A 22,088-nucleotide genomic window follows, 5' to 3' on the forward strand; every position below is an offset into this window, starting at 1 on the left:
CTTTGTGATGGCCACTCCAATACCTTGACTTTGTTGTTCTTAAGCCATTCTGCCACAACTTTGGAAGTATACTTGGGGTCATTGTCCATTTGGAAAACCCATTTACGACCAAGCTTTAACTTCCTGACTAATGTCTTGATGTTGCTTCAATATATCCATATAATTTCCCTCCCTCATGATGCCATGTATTTTGTGAAGTGCACCAGCCCCTTCTGCAGAAAAGCACCCCCACAACATGATGCTGCCACCCCTGTGCTTCACGGTTTTGGAGCAGTTTTGGAACAGTGGCTTCTTCCTTGCTGAGAGGCCTTTCAGGTTATCTTTTGATTTTCCCATGATGTCAAGCAAAGAGGCACTGAGTTTGAAGGTAGGCCTTGAAATGCATCCACAGGTACACCTCCTATTGACTCAGGCTAATTGACATCATTTATCTGAAACTTCTAGAGCCATGACATCATTTTCTGGAATTATCCAAGCTGTTTAAAAGGCACAGTCAATTTAGCTTATGTAAACTTCTGACCCACTGGAATTGTGATACAGTGAATTATAAGTGAAATAATCTGTATGCTAACAATTGTTGGGAAAATTACTTGTCATGCACAAAGTAATGTCCTAACCGACTTGCCAAAACTATAGTTTGTTAACAAGAAATTTGTGGAGTGGTTGAAAAGAGTTTTATTGACTCCAACCTAAGTGTATGTAAACTTCTGACTTCAACTGTATGAATGACTACCTCATCTCTGTATCCCACATATTCAATTGTCTGTAAGGTCTCTCAGTAGAGCAGTGAATTTCAAACACATTTTACCACAAAGACCATGGAGGTTTTCCAATGCCTCGCAAAGAATGGCACCTATTTGGAAGAGGGGAAAAAGAAAGAAAAAAAGACATTGAATATTCCTTTGAGCATGGTGCAGTTATTAATTACACTTGGATGGTGTATCAATACACCCAGTCACTGCAAAGATACAGGTGTCCGTCCTAAGGAAGGAAACCGCTCAGGGATTTCACCATTAGGCCAATGGTGACTTTAAAACAGAGTTGCTGTGATGGGATAAAACTGATTTATGAATCAAAAACATTGTAGTTACTCCACAATACTAACCTCCAAATTGACAGTCCAAAAAATGATGCCTGTTTGCAATAAAGCACTGAAGTAAAACTGCAAAAAATGTGGAAAAGAGAACTAAATGACAGTGAATAGAAGGATGCCGAACCTTATGTCCTGAATAGAAAGCGTTATGCTTAGGGCAAACACTACACATCACATCACAAAATCTGAGGAAAACCTTGTTTTCTGCTTTCCAACAGACACAGGGACAAATTCACCTTTCAGCTGGACAATAATAACAAGGGCAAATATACACTGGAGTTGTTACCAAGACGACATTGAATGTTGTACAGTTTTGACTGAAATTGGCTTGACAATCAATGGCTTGACTTGACAATGGCTGTCTAGCAATGATCAACAATCAACTTGACAGAACTTGAAAATGGAATAATGTGCAAATATTTTACAATCCAGGTGTGTAAAGCTCTTAGACTTACCCTGTAAGACTCACAGCTGTAATTGTTGCCAAAGGTGATTCCAACATTTATTCACTGGGGTGTGAATAAGATTTCTGTATTTCATTTTCAATAAATTTGCACACATTTCTAAAAACATGTTTTCATGTTGTCATTATGGGGTATTGTGTGTAGGTGGGTAGAAAAAAAGAAAAGCAATGTCATCCATTTTGAATTTGGGCTGTAACACCACAAAATGTGGAATAAGTCAAGGGTTATGAATACTTTCTGAAGGCACTGTACCAAACTTGGCTGTACAGGAAATGGCTGTGAACACCCTAGTGAGGTCATTTTCTGTCCCCAGGCCCTGTGGTTGGCTGCGGGCTGTTGAGTCAACCCATGCCCACCTGCCCCAGGGCCAGGAGAGTGGGAGCAAGAGAAATAATGAGGGAGGAGGAGAAAAGGGGGAATGCCTGCCTGTTATTCCAGACTCACTGCTGTCAGTCTGAGTAGAGTTGAGAAGCATTCAAGTGGTCTCTCCCTGGAATTTCCCCTCTGCTGCGCTCGCAGGAAAAAGACAGTTATAGGTTAAATTTTGTCTTGAGCATGTAATTAGAATGGCAGGGTAATTGAAGCTGAGCTCATGTCATGCTGTAGGAGATGCATTGTCTGATAGTAGTGCATGTTGTTTACTCTGCTGCTTCGCTCTGTGTGTTTTCTTAATTACCAGAGAACTCATGTAATGTCCCTGGTTGCAATGTGAAGTGTGCCAAAGTATTTTAAAGGTGCCCATATACTAGGTTTAATTTGCTCCTAGCAGAACTCTGCAAAATGACGCAAACGTCTCGCATACTTTTTTAACTTCTTGGTGACTGGGGGGGGCAGTATTGAGTAGCTTGGATGAATAAGGTGCCCAGAGTCAACGGCCTGCTACTCAGCCATAAAAGCTAGAATATGTATATAATTAGTATATTTGGATAGAAAACACTCTGAATTTTCTAAAACTGTTTAAATGATGTCATGAGTATAACAGAACTCCTATGGCAGGCGAAAACCTGAGAAAAATCCAACCAGGAAGTGGGAAATCTGAGGTTTGTAGTTTTTCAACTCATTGCCATTCCCATTAGTGTCTGTGGGGTCATTTTGCACTGCCCAAGGCTTCCACTAGATGTCAACAGTCTTTAGAACCTTGTTTGATGCTTCTACTGTGAAGGGGGCCCGAATGAGAGGCGATTGAGCCAGGTGTCTGGCAGATTGCCACGAGCTTGTGATGCGCGGTCATGTGAAAGTTAGCTTGCGTTCCATTGCTTTTCTACAGACAAAGGAATTCTCCGGTTGGAACATTATTGACGATTTATGATAAAAACATCCTAAAGATTGATTCTATACTTCGTTTGACATGTTTCTACGACCTGTAATATAACTTTTTGGACTTTTCGTCTGACCTTTCGGCTGGACTTGAACGCGCATTTGGATTTGTTTACCAAACGCCCTAACAAAAGGAGATATTTGGACATATGAACTTTATTTGGAATCATGAACTTTATCGAACAAATCAAACATTTATTGTGGAACTGGGATTCCTGGGAGTGCATTCTGATGAAGATCATCAAAGGTAAGTGAATATTTATAATGCTATTTCTGACTAATGTTGACTCCACAACATGGCGGATATCTCTTTGGCTGTTTTGGTCTCTGAGTGCCGAACTCGGATTACTGCATGGTATACTTTTTCCGTAAAGTTTTTTTGATATCTGACACAGCGGTTGCATTAAGGAGAAGTTCCATGTATAATAGTTGTATCGTTTATCAATGTAAATTGATGTGGCTCTGCAAAATCACCTCATGTTTAAGAACTACTGAACATAACACGCCAATGTAAACTGAGATTTTTGGATATAAATATGAACTTTACCGAACAAATCATACATGTATTGTGTAACATGAATCATCTGATGATCATCAAAGGGTAGTGATTAATTGTATCTATTTATGCTTTTTGTGACTCCTCTCTTTGGCTGGAAAAATGGCTGTGTTTTTCTGTGACTTGGTGTTGACCTAACATAATTGTTTATGGTGCTTTCGCTGTAAAGCCTTTTTGAACAACAGCCAGTATACACTTCCTCAAAATATTGAAAATGAATCAAAGATAAATCAAGAAATCTGTAATTAGGCCTCCCAAGTGGCACAGTGGTCTAAGGCACTGCATTGTCGTGCTTGAGGCGTCACTACAGCCCTGGGTTGAATCCAAGGCTGTGTCACAGCTGGCCATGACCGGGAGACGTGTGGTGGCGCACAATTGCTGGCTTCCAGGTTAAGCGAGCAGTGCGGCATGGCAGGGTCGTGTTTCGGAGGAGGCATGGTTCTTGACGTTCGCCTCCCCCAAGTCCATATGGGAGTTGCAGCGATGAGACAAGACTGTAACTACCACTTGGACATCACGAAATTTGGGAGAAAAAGGGGTAAAAGAGTATCTGTAATTAAATTTGGACTTTTTTAGGGGGGGGGGGGTCTTAGTTGAGCAATTTTACATCAGATGTTTGTTGCAGTATTTCTCAAGTGGGAAAAAAAGGCGCATGAAAACCAGTCTCTCGTTGAATGACAAGCATTTAATTGAAGAATCCCATCCATAGTTCCTACTCCTAGGAGTAGTACTGTTGACCAATCACCAACAAAGAGGCATAGATTTCGGCTACTGAACTTCGACTTGCCTCAAGTGAAAAAGTTGTGTGCACGAACAGCAACCCCCAAAAACTGCCGAACACTAAAATGAACAAAAACGTCACACAATTGTCATAATATATGTGTGAACTGTTTCGACTGGAAAGCAAGCATACGACAGGCTTTAGGCTCTCTTGGTCAGAACTGATTGTCAGCAGCCCAAGTCAGTGAAAGTGGGCCGCAGCAGTCAGATGTTTGCATCCATCGGAAAAAGTCAATATTTGCTAATGATTTACCATGTTTGACCTTGATCTTGGCTAGAATGGCTACTGCACCGCAGGCAGCCGTAGTTCAGCTCATTGTGGTTGCCCTTCGTTGACACACTTTTTAATGCATTTAAGTATTTATCTTCTCTGGAAACTGTTAACTCGTTAAAGGAAATTGATGGGTTTGCTAGAAGATATTTAAAGAGTATTGTCACGTGCTAGCCAGACTTATAAAGTTTTATCGTCTTTTTTCCTGTTCCCTATTTGAAGGGAAAATCCCCTTTTTCAACACACACACGCGCTATCATCTGAGACATACTTTACCTGAACGTTAAATACAGTGAAAGCAGGTTTACCTCAGCCAGTTTCTGAACAGAAGCACTTTTAATTTCAGCAGTCAGTGTATTTTCTGTCCCGTGTCAATGCAGTAGAAGGCAGCGCCGTCAAATGAACTAACAAACTGTCTCCCCTCCCTCTCTGCAATCCAAACTTTTCCTGCTTCCCCCGCCCCAGGAAGCTCCTCTCTCCTTGCACGCAGAGCAGGGTGAAGTTCCTCTGAATAAGCCTCCATGGTTGACACAGCTGCTGGAAATTTCCTTTAAAGGAAGTATACTGCTGGCTGGGTTGGTTGCTGACCAAGGAGTGCCACTGGCGGGGACGGGCTAGGCAGGGCTGCACTGAGAGGGTCATGCTCTGGTCTGGTGGCACTTGAATGCTAATTTCTAGGTCCAGGTCACATAAACCAGCATAGCATCCAGATCTAGCTGTACAATCAGAGGCTTCACCTAATACTGTTAATGTGTCAGATCTGTCACATTGTTACAAACACTGCAGTGCTTCAAGGATAAGTCTTCCATTGCCCTTTGTAGATAGATAATCAATTGACTGGTTTTCAAACAATGACACATTTTGCGTTGGGGGGTTAGGCTAAAACAGTAGCATCCATGCTAACTGCTCTCCGGTTTTCCCTGTCATCAGACCACTGCGGATGATCCCATCCCAGTGCAGGGAGATCCCTTCGCAGGCCCCAGCTATAGCCCAGTGTAGGGAAATCCCAATCCTCATTTCCATGGCCATAGGGATTTAAGAGGCCTGTCTGAGGCCTACTCCGCAAACAAATTCTGCAACTCAACCTCTGAGTAGCTTATCAGCTTTGATATCCCCCCCCTCACCCTCTTTCCCATCCTTTCTTCATCTATCACTCCCTCCCTCTCTCTCAGAAAACAAGCAGACCCAGCTCTGATGTTGAATAGACAACTTGCTTTCTGGTATCCCGCCATCCCCCTCTTTGCTCCATCCCTCCCGTTCCCTTCCTTCTCTCTATCCCTCACTCCATCCTCCCACCCAGAGAGATGTGTAGTGTTCTATGTGGCCATAGAGCTAAGCTTCCTTTCTCTCTGCCCATCAATGCTGCTGGATCTGAATCTGTATTGGACCAGCTTCAGACACTGAAGGCTGAATCCGCTTGGGTCTGCCATTCTGTCAGCTTATGGTTTCCCTAATGCAAGCTGACATTTTCAAGACGGGTGTATTGCAGCCAGCCGTTTTCACAAGACCGCAACACGTCCCCTCCCCACCTTCCATCATTCTCCAGCCAGCTCTCTGTGAGGGGAGTAGGCCCTAAATCCTGACTTCCGTCCTGAAGAAATATCCACGTTGTTCCTCAACAGACCAACCGCTAGAACATTTCCGTTACTGTGAGGTCAGTGTGGCTGTAGCCCTTGCAGGACACATTTACCATGTGAAAGAGTGCGTAGAGAGAGCTTCTTTGAGGGATGGAGAGCGAAAGAGTGCTCTCCTTTGTGTGGTGTCTCTCTTGCTCTCTCCATCTCTGCCTCTTTCTCGCTCTCACTCTTTCCCTGCACACAAGTGTTCAGTAGCTGGTTAATTGGCAGTAGTGAGTTGTTGGAGGCTGGGCCTAACTTCTGAAGGTCAGGAAAAACACAGGGCAGGGGGAGTACGGTTGGTGCACGCAGCAGCAGTGTGATGCAGTCCTGTGCCAGCCCAGCATGTGACTCCAGACCCGCCCCCTTCATCACACATCTCCCATTGTTCAGCCGCTCTCATTGCCCCCGTCCCCATGCCAACCGTTGCTATGTATACTGTTGATGGCGTTGGGTTACCCAGACATAAGGAGGCACCTGGGATTGTTCTCTGAAAATCTGACAGACATTGAAGGAAAATGTAGCCCATATACAAATTCCAGAGCATATTATTGAATGAGAGTACTATGGAACGAATATTTGGGAATGTTCATTGAAATATACTGTAAGTCAATTAAAATCATGGGAAAGGGTTGGATATAGTCTCAATATACAGCATGTTGGAAAGGGAGACACAAAATTAAGTTGAACCGTTATTGTGTCCAAGACAAATTCCCTAAATCTTTTGTGGTTAGACTTAGTCACTGTAACAGTATGACTTTGCCATCCCCAGGCTTCCCTCATCAGAAGAATCCCTGATTTAGATTCCTGAAATGCAGACAGGAAAATAATTTGACTGGGAGGAAAGATATTCAGCCCACCCTCCCTCGCCTTTCTCTTTCCTTCTCTCCATCGCATATTACATTTAAACACTGCACAATTTACAAGTGTAAATATTGACTATAAATCGTGCCTTCCTGTATAATACTTATGATAAAATGTTTATTCTATTCTACTGAGCCATTTACTTTGTTTGTATTATCTTTTATTTCTTGTTGCATCAAGAAGGAACCTGCAAGTAAGCATTTCATTGGATGCTGTATACCATGCGTATCCTTCACATATGACTAATAATAAAAGTTGACTTGACTTAATGCTTGTTACATCAGTTGAGGCAGCTCAAATGATTTTATTTCCTGTTTAAAATTTTCTTTAAATGTGAGACATTTAAAGAATTCTAAAGATTGGGAGGGCATCTCGAGATTGTCATGTTGCCACTCGGTCTGGTGTGAACAAGGATTAGAAAAACAGTGTGAAATGTAATCTTTCTACCCCTCTCTTTGCCCTCCCCCTTCTCTAGGTGAATCTGGTTTGGGGAAGTCTACGCTGATCAATTCCCTCTTCCTGACAGACTTGTATTCTCCTGAATACCCTGGTCCCTCCCACAGAATCAAGAAGACTGTACAGGTAAACACTAAGATGCCCCATCTATTTGATTTATTCATGGTATATTTGAATGGGAACAGATAGAAACGCAAGGAATAAACTATGCACCATAGCTTCAACTCATTTTCAACGCCCTACTTGTGTTTCTCTCTAGGAGAAAACATACTTCTGTCTCTTTTGTAGCAGATTAGTAGATACCGTCTCTCCCGCCTCTAAAAGGAAATGACTGTTCTTTTCCCAAAGAAGATAAATATTTCAGCTCACTCGCCACATTAAAAAAGCTGTTTCCCCTTTCTGTTGCTTTAAGTGCAGGGTGGTAGCTAGGTAACATGTCTCCATCCTGTCTGACTTACCCATAAGTTCCTCTTTTGGACACAAACGGCCTGCTCTTCTCTGGTAAATGATCTGATGTGCCCCAGCCAGCTCCCACCCAGCCCTTTCTGTGTTGTTTTGGGTCGTTAATGTCACAGCCCTGGCCCTCCCTCCACTTCATACCTGCTCTCTGACATGCTTCAGACTAGGCCACTCATAACCTGTTACACTCCGACAGGGTGGTATCTACTCATCACCTGGTACCACCGTTGCCCTGTCTTCTGTCTGAATAACAAGGCCTACAACCAGTTCATCTACTTAGACTAGGAGGAATGACTGACTGCAAAGAGATGGGCCTCTGTAACCATACAGAATATCAAGGGGGTGGCGACTGACTCATCGACTGGGAAAACGAATGGTGTGCAAAACAAATGGCAGCAGGGAGTTTTTGCTGGAAAGATAACTAGTACATTTCATTATAACTCGAGTCATGTTCCTCCTCTCTGTAGGTGTAATAGTACGGACTACTGAGACAGAAGATTTATTTTTTATTTAACCTTTATTTTACTAGGCAAGTCAGTTAAGAACAAATTCTTATTTTCAATGACGGCCTAGGAACAGTGGGTTAACTGCCTGTTCAGGGGCAGAACGACAGATTTGTACCTTGTCAGCTCGGGGGTTTGAACTTGCAACCTTCCGGTAACTAGTCCAACGCTCTAACCACTAGGCTACCCTGCCGCCCTGATGCTCAGGTCAGGGGAAATTAGTTGCGCTCGCTAAGGGAGTGAACGTTATTTAAAATAAGGGTTAAATGGAGATAATTGGACATCTCTGAAATGGATGGCCTTCCCTTCAAGAAAATGTATTTGTACCTAAACCCTCCGTGAAAGCTTTTTTTTTGTTGAATAAAAAACAATTCAAGTGACCCTGCTTGCTCCCGAGCGGCGCAGTGGTTTAAGACACCATCTCAGTGCAAGAGGCGTCACTATAGTACCTGGTTAGAATCCAGGCTGCGTCACATCCAACCATGATCGCTGCCCTATGGGACTCCCAGTTGGCCCAGCGTCATCGGGGTTTGGCCGGAGTAGGCAGTCATTGTGAATAGAATTTGTTCTTAACTGACTTGCCTAGTTTTAATAAAGACTTAAATAAAGGTTAAATAAAAAATAAAACCTCTACCCCATACCCCAAATAATAATGAAAACAAAGTGGATAGCAGAGAACATGTCTACCGTTTACCATCACTTATTGGACAGACCAGAGCCTTAGACATGCTGTTTTAGAAACAATTTTTAATTCTCTAAGTATTACATGGCAACGCAGGAATTTTGATAGCGCACAGGGCTGAATCTATCATCGTATTTGCAGGCCTGAGAAATTGCCTTTTTAAAAACATTTCATGTAATTCTATGTCATTTTACATATTAGCAGAATCTTTTTTAATACCCCACACATTACTGGAATTACAGGCCAATAATGAACAAAGATGGGTCTGTCTTATTTCACACGGTAAGTTGACTGGGAACACCATTTTCATTTACTGCAAGGACCTGGGGAATAGTTACAGGGGAGAGGAGTGGGGATGAATGAGCCAATTGTAAACTGGGGATGATTAGGTGGCAATGATGGTATGAAGGCCAGATTGGGAATTTAGCCAGGACAATGGGGTTAACACCCCTACTCTTACGACAAGTGCCATGGGATCTTTAGTGACCACAGAGAGTCAGGACACCCGTTTAACGTCCCATCCGAAAGACTGCACCCTACACAGGGCAATATCCCCAATCACGGCATTGGGATATTTTGTTTTAGACCAGAGGAAAGGGTGCCTCCTACTGCCCCCCCCCCCAACACCACTTCCAGCAGAATCTGGTCTCCCATCAAGGGACTGACCATATTTCTCCAATGCCAAATTAGTGTGCCTTGTTTGCAACGAAACTATCCCTGTTTGCAAATAATTAAATCTGAGATGTCATTAGGAATCTGACTGAGCATGATACTTTCAAAAGTTAGGCCTACCTTTCCACCCCAGACAAAGTAAGCCTACCAATGCAGAAAAAATGTAAGATTTAACTGCTGGCTACTATTCTTCTGTGGTTTAACCCAACGAGACATGGTCCCAAGTGCTTCTCTTAAAGCTGTCAGGGTTTAAACATCTTCTATTGTACAGAAAGTGAATAGCTTAGTCTATTGATAGTGACAGTTAACTTCCCAAGGAAAGTCTATTTTTTAGGTTGTAGCTCAGCCTCAATGTCAAAGAAACCAAACAATTTTATATATACAGTTGAAGTCGGAAGTTTACATACACTTAGGTTGGAATCCTTAACTCGTTTTTCAAACACTCCACAAATTTCTTGTTAACAAACTATAGTGTTGGCAAGTCGGTTAGCACATCTACTTTGTGCCTGACACAAGTCATTTTTTAAACAAGGGATCTGGGAAATCAGTTTACAACCAACCAGACCACACACACACACTCATAATGTCATTTTTCATTGAAGCAGTGAAATGGTTGAGAGATTTAATATTTTTGTGTAGGATTATGGATTCACCTACACTGGTCCAAACCAGGGTTTTTCTACTGGTATAGTGGTAGTGGTATTGACAGTGGGATATGAATGGTATTAGTGATTTTATAGATAGTCCCTCCTATTCTATTTGCCCACACGTTGAGAAATACTTGTCATCTCCCGTCCAGTTTTATCACTGACACTGCCATGTTTCTGTATATGGAATATTCAAACGTCTGTAAAACATCACATAGTTGATTTGCAACATGTCTACACCACTGCAGACACCTATTTGTAAATGTTTTGCTGAGAGAGCTGGCTATCTGTTTTAATGAGCCTAATGTATAGTTAAGAGGATTCCCAAAAATGTCCCATCCTTTTGGTTTATTCTATTCGTCTTGCTGCTGCCTGAATGAGTTCCCTAACACACACACACATACAAGCTCTGTCTGTCATTGGATCTCATTTAATGTCAAGTATGTCCTCCAGGCCAATTCCTGGTGTTGAAAGCCATAAACAGCCTGCAGTGTGTGTGAACGCCATTGGATTGGCTATGCACGTGCATCACAGCACAGAGGGGCGCTCCAAACATACTTTCCTGTGATGATTGAACGGGTGACTCGCCCCCAGGCTAAGGTAGGTGAGGATGCATGTGTTAAGTGCTGTAGTGATGGTCATGTCATTGGGCTGGTGCTGGTGTGCCTGTAGAGGGCCCAAAGTTAGTAAAGTGGTTGAGTCGTGCCAGGTTTTAGGGCCTGCCAGGATGATGTACTGTACTTCTGCAAGCCTGTTGCTTCATAGCTGTGCAATCCTCAGTCTGCTGATGAGTCACTTTGAGTATTTTGTTAGGATCCCCATTAGCTGCCGCTAACGAAGCCGTTATCCTCCTGTGGTCAACACAAAACATGAAATAATACAGAACATTATAGACGATGACAACTCATGGACAGGTTAGAGTGTTGGGCCAGTAACCTCAAGGTTGCTGGATCGAATCCCCAAGCTGACAAGGTACAAATCTGTCGTTCTGCCCCTGAGCAAGGCAGTTAACTCACTGTTCCCCGGTCGCCGTGGATTAAGGCAGCCCCCCCGCACCTCTGATTCAGAAGGGTTGGGTTAAATGCAGAAGACACATTTTCAGTTGAATGCATTGTTGTACAACTGACTAGCTATCCCCCTTTCCCTAAATTGAAAACAATACACACTTTCATACACTTAAGTCTCAACAGTCCATGCTTAGTAACATTACACAAAAGCCGGCACATAGATACTATTTCGTTAATCTTAAGATGATAAATACCACCCAGTGGGTCATAGTGGTTCTCTTGTGGTAATCTTGGTGGAGTTCTTTTAAAAAAAAGTCACACCAGGTTGGAGCCGTTTACCCAATCCCATATGTACTGTATGTTGCCTCAGCAACCGTGAAGGCCTTGACTTTACATAAAATTTTAGTCACCTCCAGATATAGTTGGTTAAAGTATAAGTTAGTGGTGCTGAACAGAGTTACACTGGGGTGGAGACATTCACAAAATGAACACAGTCCCATACATCAGTTTCCTCCAGCTAAAGCCTAGCTAATGTCATGTGGAGAAAAAGACATGGAGAGACTGTCCTATCTCGCCACTGTTTCTCTTACAGCCTGTTTGAGTTCACAGTGCCAATGCACATCTTATCTTTAACCCAAACACCAGATGTTCTTGGGAGGAAGAGGAGTGGATATTTTTTTTAATCGTTTTTTTGGTCAGTAAGGAGAGGCGTTGTCTTGTGAGGTGCTGGTTTATTTGTTTTCTGAAAGCAAATGTTGCTGTTTGCTTGAGGGATTTGAGAAGGCAGGTAGTTCCATTCAATCATGCCTCTATATAATACTTTGCATCACATTTACTTAGTTTTATATTTTGGGACTGTGAAGAAACTTGTTGCATGCCTTATGTTAGCTGATTGAATAGACAATTTGGAATTTGTAACACAAGAAGTGATGCAGTCAATCTCTCCTCTGCCCTGGGTTGACTACCCAGGTTGTTTGTGTATTTGTTTGTTGGGGCAGCACTGGCAGTAAAAGTCCCAGTCCTTACTAAGGGTTGTGGATTTGAAGGTTGAGGGAGGAACAGAGGGAGACTGACAAGGAGAGAGCGGGAGAAAGAGAAGGGAGCGGGAGGATCTGATCTGTCTGAGTGTCACTACTACCACTACTTGCCGCCATGCCAGTTGAAGAAGAGGAAGTAGTCATAGTACTAACAAGAAGTAGTACTGAAGGTGCCAGACTTGTGGTTTACTGTCTTATGATGACATCATCACCTGATCAATGGTTAGCCATTTAGTTGGACCTGCTTCCTCTCCTGGGCCTTCAGCATCAGGTTACAGTAGGTGTGCAGCAGGACTGCTATCTCGTTTTCAGACTTCACAGAAATATCCCTCCAAGAACGATGCCCACATTGTATTGTACCTCCCTTTTGAAGTTGCATGAAAGTGATCCCGTTTCTATGATTCACTGCCAATAGAAACAGCCTCTGCCTGGGTGTGTGGTATTCCATGTAGCTAGCTTTCACCCACAGAAGCTCCAGCATTTCTCTTGAATTGTTCCATCTCAACACTAGTCTAAATCTCCACTAAGCCCAGACATCAGTCTGCTCTGTTTTCACCCAGCACCCACCAATGTGTTTACCTGCGCATTACACCCTTAAGTACTTATTAAAGTTTAAATGAGATTAGAGTGTATCTGTGTTTTCTCTGCTTCCTTTGGCTCCAATAGTGAGCATTATGCTAGAGGTTTGGTGATAAACTTGGCAGGGTCAGGATCCAAGGAGGAAAGAGTAATTAGTGGGAACTCTATGCTTGTTTATCCTAAAGGAGGAGGAGGGATGAATGACTAGAGCTTGATAAGGGTTATGTTATGGTATATTATGTTATTGGAGGGATGGCACTAGCCTGGTCCCAGATGTATTTGTCCTGTTCAGCCAACTCCAGTGCTCATTGCCACTGACCAAAGGAGTTGGCTGATCAAATCTGGACCTGGCTAGGGTAGGCGTCTGTCGGTTAGTTAAGAACAGATGGAGAGGGTATGGGACGAGGCTAGTGCTTAGCGTGCTTAGTCTGTCAGCCCAATGTCCTTGTGAAACACAGCTGAGTAAACCAACTGTAGTGGAGAGGATTGTGGCGAAACGGTCAGTGTTGTTCCTCTTCCCTGTCTGTCTGTGAGGTCATTGTGGTTACACACACACACACACACACGGAAGATCCCTCTCCTCCTACCGTTACATTGTTTTAGTACCATCTAACTCATGCCAAACAGGGAGTGGTCCATATCAGTTTTTGTTCATTCAATGTCTCACACTAGCTCTTGCCATTCATGACACTGTAAAGGGTGCAGTCGGTTGAATGGCATGAATGAAACCATTTAATAATAATAATAATTTATGCCACTGTCAATCATCTTTGCTGTGATGGAGCCTGAGAAGATACAGTTGAAGTCAGAAGTTTACATACACTTAGGTTGGAGTCATTAAAACTCGTTTTACAACCACTCCACAAATTTCTTGTTAACAAACAATAGTTTTGGCAAGTTGGTTAGGACATCTACTTTTTGCATCTACTTTTTTTCCAAAACCGCCATTAAAAAAGCCATGCTACGGTTTGCAACTGCACATGGGGACAAAGATAGTACTCTCGTGGAGAAATGTCCTCTGGTCTGATGAAACAAAAATAGAACTGTTTGGCCATAATGACCATCGTTATGTTTGGAGGAAAAATGGGCAGGCTTGCAAGCAGAAGAACACCATCCCAACCATGACGCACAGGGTGGCAGCATCATGTTGTGGGGGTGCTTTGCTGCAGGAGGGACTGTTACACCTCACAAAATAGATGGCAGCATGAGGTTGGAAAATTCTGTGGATATATTGAATCAACATCTCCAGACATCAGTCAGGAAGTTAAAGCTTGGTTGCAAATGGGTCTTCCAAATGGACAATGACCCCAAGCATACCTCCAAAGTTGTGGCAAAATGGCTTAAGGACAACAAAGTCAAGGTATTGGAGTGGCCATCACAAAGCCCTGGCCTCTGTCCTATAGAAAATTTGTGGGCAGAACTGAAAAAACGTGTGCGAGCAAGGAGGCCTACAAACCTGACTCAGTTACACCAGCTCTGTCAGGAGGAAAAGGCCATAATTCACCCAACTTATTGTGGGAAACTTGTGAAGGCTACCTGAAACGTTTGACCCAAGTTTAACAATTTACACTCAATTAGTATTGCCTTTTATGTAAATTCTGACCCACTGGGAATGTGATGAAATAAATAAAAGCTGAAATAAATCATTCTCTCTACTATTATTCTGACATTTCACATTCTTAAAATAAAGTGGTGATCCTAACTGACCTAAGACAGGGAATTTTTACTAGGACTGAATGTCAGGAATTGTGAAAAACTGAGTTTAAATGCATTTGGCTAAGGTGTATGTAAACTTCCAACTTCACCTATCGGTAACCAGTTGAGTTTTGGCCACAACAAGACAGCCAAGAGATGAGGGAGGGAAAGGGAGTATGACCAAGAAAGGAGAGAGGAAAAAGGGAGAAAGTCCTAGTCTGATGGTGCTTAAAGGACCAGGGTGAGGTCTATGAATAGGGGGTTAGAGGTCAAGTAAAGAGAAAGGAGTTTAATGTGCATTATGATCGATTCCTGTAAATGTAAGGGTAGGGCAGTAAAAGGCAGCACTACACACACACACACACACACACACACACACACACTGTGAGCTGGAATGAACAGCTGTGTTTTTACCCCCAGTGTCTGGTCTGGTGCATAGCAACCTATTATTGCCAAAAGCCCTGGTCTGCCCTTGAAAGCCTATGTAAATTACAATCGCCAGAACGACCCCCACAATTTTTGTTGGTGATTTGATTTTGGGCTCAAATTAGTTTATGATGAAGTTTGATCCCCACTGTGAATTATTAAAAATGTGGCTACTAATCAAGATATTTTATTAAATAGAAAACCATTCTGAATACTACTTTCTTGTAACACAGTGCTGACACAGACCAATCACGGGTCGGGAGTCTCCCGGTTGAGACACTCAGGCAGGATGAGAATGACTACATTGACCATGATCCTTATCAATTTTTGTTGTTGGTGCCATTCAGCCCCATTCAGCAATTTGGCACGCTTCAAATTCAAGTACTTCTGGCTTCATGCGACATTGGGAGTTTTCCGTAGGAATACGTGAATGACTTCAGTGCTATCACCATCTACTGGTTTTAATGTATGGTTCTAGCAGGGTTAATGGATGAGGAAGGAGGTCAACGTTTCACACACAGTAAAGAATCCTCCAGGGGGTGACAGACGTGTTTTCACGCTGCCCTATTTAAAAAAAAAAAAAAAAGCTGTGTGCATTCCAGCGCTGACGATTGAGTGACTCTCGTCAACTGACAACTCTGTAGATTTACTGCCTGGAAATAAATATAAATCGAACCGTGCAATTTTTCCCTCATCGTTTTCCCTGAAGTTAAACTGTTCTGTGGCTAGAGCACACACACACACACACAGATTAGTTCACACGTGACATATCTTTGTTTTCAAAACTTGCTTCAGAAGAGAACCCATCGGTTTTGAAAAGTATGCAATTTTTCAGGGTCAAGAATGGTTGTCGAAAGTATCCATTTCCTGCTTGTGAATGTAGTCTTTTAAATCAAAGTTGGCGGTATTTTCTGTAAACTGTTGAGGATGAACTGATAAGATGATACCTGTGAAAAATAAGTGAAAGTTACACCTGCTTTTAGTGTTATTTCTTTCTGCCCAGCCAGCTAGCTGTTCTAAATGGTTTCATTATTAGTGTTGTGGCCTGTTCAAACAGCCGCATGTCTGCATCCTACATAGTGCACTACTTTTGACCAGAGCTCTATGGGCCTGGTCCAAGTAGTGCACTATAAGGAATAGAATGCCATTTGGAACACGAGTCACCCACCCAGAAAGTAGACCTACCTCGCGGCCTGGCAGGACACACCTCTTTAGGTTCAACACTGATCCCTTTCACTAGCAGACTGGAAATAGATGATCACCCACTAAACACTTGTTTTCTATTTTATTACCTCAGTCTCTCCTTTTTTTGTGTTTTTTTTGGGGGACTTTGAATCAGTTTTTCTGTTATTCTCTCGCTCTCCCTTCTCTCTCGCCTAAATCAGTTTGATTATCACCAACCAAAACGCACTCGTTTTCTCTTTCAGTGGTCTAGCTAAATCAGCTCTCAGGGCGTTGCTCTGTGTTAGCCGGTCAAGGGGTGGCCTGCCCACAGTAGGGCTGTGTGGGGAAGAGGAAGCCTTTAGCCAGGGCCCAGCTAGTGGGCTGAGTGAGAGCAGCCATAACCCAGCCTCAGGCCCAGACCACGGGCATTCTGTGGTTCTGTCTAAGTGGAAGATGACGGCTCAGTTTGGCTGCCTGTGGTTAAACCCAAATGTGCTGCTCTTTGGAAAACCAATGGCTGCCGGCTGGGCTGGCTTTGTCAAAATGTTCCTACGTCAATGAAGCACGCCATCAAGTAAACAAAAGGCTGCTTATATCACAAAGTACATCCGGTTGTGGTGATGTTTGTGAAAGCATGAGGTATAGTAGGGTTTTATGTTGTGGTCTGTGTACAATTAATAAAACTGAGCTTGCTTTTACTGTACAGAGAGCTGCGTTTAACACACACAATGATTGCTTCCATTGCAATCTGAGCGGAACACGACATGCACTCACTCACCTGTTCCTCCTGGTTTAATCATTGAAGTGCAGCTCATCTGCTAATTACAAGGGCTGGTCTGGATCGCCTGCTGATTTTAAAGCTCTGCTCAGCTAAGAGGCCAATATGCAAGCAGCTCTGTACACCCTGTACTGGACACTCCAGGTGGGCAGCCAAATATAACTAGAGCTCTCTCTGGGTCTGAGGTCAAAGATCTTCTAAGACTATGTTGCTGGATTCATCTTCAGTCTGCCTGGCTGGCAACCCTCCACAAGTGTATCGCCATCTGTGATTTATATTTGTTAATGATCAATAAAATATTTACCTGGGCTTTTGTAGTTTGATGTATAGCTAACTTCTCCGAACAGACACATTCTACATTAAGATGAAAGGACTATGTCAGACTTCCTAAACAAGCCCCTGAGTCTGAGCCCATCCCCTCAGAGGAGAAGTGCTCTGAGGTGGAGATCTTGCAAACTGTCACGATTAGTGCAAGTTATACACACACTGATGCAATGCATGTTTGTACATGTCCCTATTCCAGCGTTTCCTAAACTCGGTCCTCTGGACCCCAAGGGGTGCAAATATATATATTTTTCCCCTAAGCTTGATGATTAGTTTCTTATTTTATCAGCTGTGTAGTGTTAGGGCAAAAACCAAAATGTGTACCCCTTGGGGTCCCGAGGACCGAGTTTGGGAAACCCCATCCTTCAAATGAACCATACATGGGGAGATATTGATGTCATGGTGTTTTTAGAAGTTCACTATGATTCCGTGCTGTCTGTCTTGTAATTATTTAGTGTTTTCTACAATCTCAGGTGGAGCAGTCTAAGGTGCTGGTAAAGGAAGGAGGAGTTCAGCTTCTTCTCACCATCGTTGACACGCCAGGGTTCGGAGACGCTGTCGACAACAGTAACTGGTACGTCTGACTGACTGGTACGTCTGACTGACTGGTACGTCTGACTGACTGACTAACCTGCCCTATATCTCTATCCGAATGTGTATATTCTACATTAAATGTAGTCACTGTTACCTGACATTAAGTAATGTCTGTGCTCTGCTCTCCTATAGCTGGCAGCCAGTCATTGATCACATCGACAGTAAGTTTGAGGATTACCTCAACTCAGAGTCCCGGGTCAATAGACGGCAGATGCCTGACAACAGAGTGCACTGCTGCCTCTACTTCATCACCCCCTCTGGACATGGGTAGGTACTGCAGCTGGTATGGTCTCCATTCTGAAACACAACATTGAAATTCAGTGTTGAATCACAGTTGATATTGTGTCGCTTCTCAAAATGTCAATAATTTTTCAAGGGTGAAGAATCCAGTATTTTCATTCTCTCATTTGAGATTGAGCATGATCCTATAGCTCTTGAGAATGTTCCCTAACAGGGCAGATGGGGTATTGCTCACGGGATGAAATCAGTAGTACAACTACTGTGTAGCCTAAGACTGTTTACATGTTACTAGCTGGTCATCCACACTCCTGCCCCTGGTGAGGAGTATAGCTGTCAGTTTTCAATTAGGCCTAGCTGCCCGCCCCACCCTCGACCCCACGCTGAACCCCTACTAGGACTGCTGAGAGGCACACTGGGACAACGTTTATGTAATCTGTCCTCTCCTGGGTTCACTTTGTTCGAGGCTGTTTCTCCTCTGTATCTTGGCTCCAGTCCGTGCTCTGCTCTGCTCAACACACAGCTGTCCCTGCTGTTACATTACATCCCAACACTGGGCTGCTCTGTGCTCCCCATAAACAAAGGTTCAGTTGACAGGCCAGCGCTCTCTCCATTTGGGTGTCAGTGCCCCTCACCATCTTGGCCCAAAGTGTCTCTATCTCTGACCAAGTCCTTGTTCTGTTCTGTTCTGTTCTTCATGTGCCTGGCTGGCTGGCAGCAGTCTGTAGTCATCCAAGAGGACTAGCACCGTATGGCTCCATTCACAGTTAACATCTGTCTCCTCTGTGTCCCCACGGGACTCTCATAGCACATTACCAGCACAGCTGGAACCAGGGCAGAGAGCGAAGTGTGTGTGTGTGTGTGCACAAACTGATCTTTCAAAATGAAGACTAAAACACAATAATTTCTCAAGTGCGATATTCATTCTGTTCTTTTGAGCGATCTCTCTGAACGTAAAGTTTCATCTAGCCACAGCCAGCCAAGTCAGATCGGAGACTTGTACTTGTTGGCATGCCCTTTAACTTTTTCTTGTCTGCATGCCAAGATTCAACGTTGCTTAGATGTCCCAGCATCTCCTTTCACAAACAGTCTGGAGTCTGTAACTCTGTATGAAATACCAATGTGATGGCTGTTTAAATTAGAACTGTTTTCAGGCAGACAGAACAGAAGAATCCTGTTCTGCTCAGTGGATTTACAATGTGTTGTGGGCCGGCCAGATGTGCAGTTTCAGCAGCAATGCTGCCATGGAGCTAGAGATTCATTCTGGAAACAAGAAATGCTGTTATTTAGTCCCGAGGTGGGCCAAGCTGTGCAATCTGAGTTTTCCTCTTCTCTCTCTCCAGGTTGAAGCCTCTTGATATAGAGTTTATGAAGCGGTTACATGAAAAAGTGAACATCATCCCCCTCATTGCCAAAGCGGACACAATGACTCCTGAGGAGTGCCAACAGTTCAAGAAGCAGGTGTGTGTGTTGGCTCTGTGTACATACAGTGTTCTATGGGAGGCCTGTGTGTTTATGGTTTGTTTAAAATAAACACGTTTTTATCTGAATGCAGAAGTCAACAGTTTGGGTGTGTGATGAGTAGTTTATGCAAACTATTCCTGTGGGAGAGAACACATGCAATAAATAAGTGCTGCACAGTTGTTGCACAGAGTGCGTGTGTGTGTGCTGAGAACAGTTTCCTCATCCTGTGTATTGACTGACCCTTCAGTGTGAGGGAGAATTAATATTTGTGACTCGTTGCCCTAGATGGACAAAACAAGAGGGGAGCAAGACTCTATCGTCTCTCCTCTCTCTCTGCTCGCTGTCTCTCCTCTCTCTCTGCTCTCTGTCTCTCCTCTCTGTCTCTCCTCTCTGTCTCTCCTCTCTGTCTCTCCTCTCTGTCTCTCCTCTCTGTCTCTCCTCTCTGTCTCTCCTCTCTGTCTCTCCTCTCTGTCTCTCCTCTCTGTCTCTCCTCTCTGTCTCTCCTCTCTGTCTCTCCTCTCTGTCTCTCCTCTCTGTCTCTCCTCTCCTCTGTCTCTCCTCTCCTCTGTCTCTCCTCTCCTCTGTCTCTCCTCTCCTCTGTCTCTCTTCTCCTCTGTCTCTCCTCTCTGTCTCTCCTCTCTGTCTCTCCTCTCTGTCTCTCCTCTCTGTCTCTCCTCTCTGTCTCTCCTCTCTGTCTCTCCTCTCTGTCTCTCCTCTCTGTCTCTGCTCGCTGTCTCTCCTCTCTCTCTGCTCGCAGTCTCTCCTCTCTCTCTCCTCTGTCTCTCTCCTCTGTCTCTCTCCTCTGTCTCTCTCCTCTGTCTCTCCTCTCTGTCTCTCCTCTCTGTCTCTCCTCTCTGTCTCTCCTCTCCTCTGTCTCTCCTCTCCTCTGTCTCTCCTCTCCTCTGTCTCTCTCTCTCCTCTGTCTCTCCTCTCTCCTCTCTCTCCTCTCCTCTGTCTCTCTTCTCCTCTGTCTCTCCTCTCTGTCTCTCCTCTCTGTCTCTCCTCTCTGTCTCTGCTCGCTGTCTCCTCTCCGTCTCGGCTCTCCGTCTCGGCTCTCCGTCTCGGCTCTCCGTCTCGGCTCTCCGTCTCGGCTCTCCGTCTCGGCTCTCCGTCTCGGCTCTCCGTCTCGGCTCTCCGTCTCGGCTCTCCGTCTCGGCTCTCCGTCTCTGGCTCTCCCTCTCTGGCTCTCCCTCTCTGGCTCTCCCTCTCTGGCTCTCCCTCTCTGGCTCTCCCTCTCTGGCTCTCCCTCTCTGGCTCTCCCTCTCTGGCTCTCCCTCTCTGGCTCTCCCTCTCTGGCTCTGCTCGCTGGCTCTGGCTCGCTGTCTCGGCTCGCTGTCTCGGCTCGCTGTCTCGGCTCGCTGGCTCTCCTCTCTGTCTCTGCTGTCTGTCTCTGCTGTCTGTCTCTGCTGTCTCGGTCTCGCTGTCTGTCTCTCTCTCTCTCGGTCTCGCTGTCTGTCTCTCTCTCTCTCGGTCTCTGTCTGTCTCTCTCTCTCTCGGTCTCGCTGTCTGTCTCTCTCTCTCTCTCGGTCTCGCTGTCTGTCTCTCTCTCTCTCGGTCTCGCTGTCTGTCTCTCTCTCTCTCGGTCTCGCTGTCTGTCTCTCTCTCTCTCGGTCTCGCTGTCTGTCTCTCTCTCTCTCGGTCTCGCTGTCTCTCTCTCTCTCTCGGTCTCGCTGTCTGTCTCTCTCTCTCTCGGTCTCGCTGTCTGTCTCTCTCTCTCTCGGTCTCCTCTCTCTCTCTCTCTGTCTCGCTCTCTGTCTCTCTCTCGGTCTCGCTGTCTGTCTCTCTCTCTCTCGGTCTCGCTGTCTGTCTCTCTCTCTCTCGGTCTCGCTGTCTGTCTCTCTCTCTCGGTCTCGCTGTCTGTCTCTCTCTCTCTCTCGGTCTCGCTGTCTGTCTCTCTCTCTCTCGGTCTCGCTGTCTGTCTCTCTCTCGGTCTCGCTGTCTGTCTCTCTCTCTCTCGGTCTCGCTGTCTGTCTCTCTCTCTCTCGGTCTCGCTGTCTGTCTCTCTCTCTCTCGGTCTCGCTGTCTGTCTCTCTCTCTCTCGGTCTCGCTGTCTGTCTCTCGGTCTCTCTCTCTCTCTCTGTCTGTCTGTCTCTCTCTCTCTCGGTCTCGCTGTCTGTCTCTCTCTCTCTCGGTCTCTGCTGTCTGTCTCTCTCTCGGTCTCGCTGTCTGTCTCTCTCTCTCTCGGTCTCGCTGTCTGTCTCTCTCTCTCTCGGTCTCGCTGTCTGTCTCTCTCTCTCTCGGTCTCGCTGTCTGTCTCTCTCTCTCTCTCGGTCTCGCTGTCTCTCTCTCTCTCTCTCTCGGTCTCGCTGTCTCTCTCTCTCGGTCTCGCTGTCTCTCTCTCTCTCTCTCGGTCTCGCTGTCTGTCTCTCTCTCTCTCGGTCTCTGTCTGTCTCTCTCTCTCTC

General features: G+C 44.7%; 1 protein-coding gene across 3 annotated transcripts in view; it reads left to right on the top strand.

Annotated features, from left to right (window-relative positions):
* The window catches only part of LOC112229617 (septin-7), a 52,464-nt gene that overhangs the window by 12,511 nt on the left and 17,865 nt on the right, over window positions 1-22,088 (top strand). For all 3 annotated transcript variants that reach the window (XM_042310544.1, XM_042310545.1, XM_042310546.1), the window contains 4 exons: window positions 7,437-7,543; window positions 17,864-17,964; window positions 18,117-18,251; window positions 19,565-19,682. In XM_042310544.1, the coding sequence (XP_042166478.1) occupies window positions 7,437-7,543; window positions 17,864-17,964; window positions 18,117-18,251; window positions 19,565-19,682 (461 nt within the window). The remainder of the gene's footprint in view (window positions 1-7,436; window positions 7,544-17,863; window positions 17,965-18,116; window positions 18,252-19,564; window positions 19,683-22,088) is intronic.

The sequence above is a fragment of the Oncorhynchus tshawytscha genome, linkage group LG31 (assembly GCF_018296145.1).
Source record: "Oncorhynchus tshawytscha isolate Ot180627B linkage group LG31, Otsh_v2.0, whole genome shotgun sequence".
Lineage (NCBI taxonomy): Eukaryota > Metazoa > Chordata > Actinopteri > Salmoniformes > Salmonidae > Oncorhynchus > Oncorhynchus tshawytscha.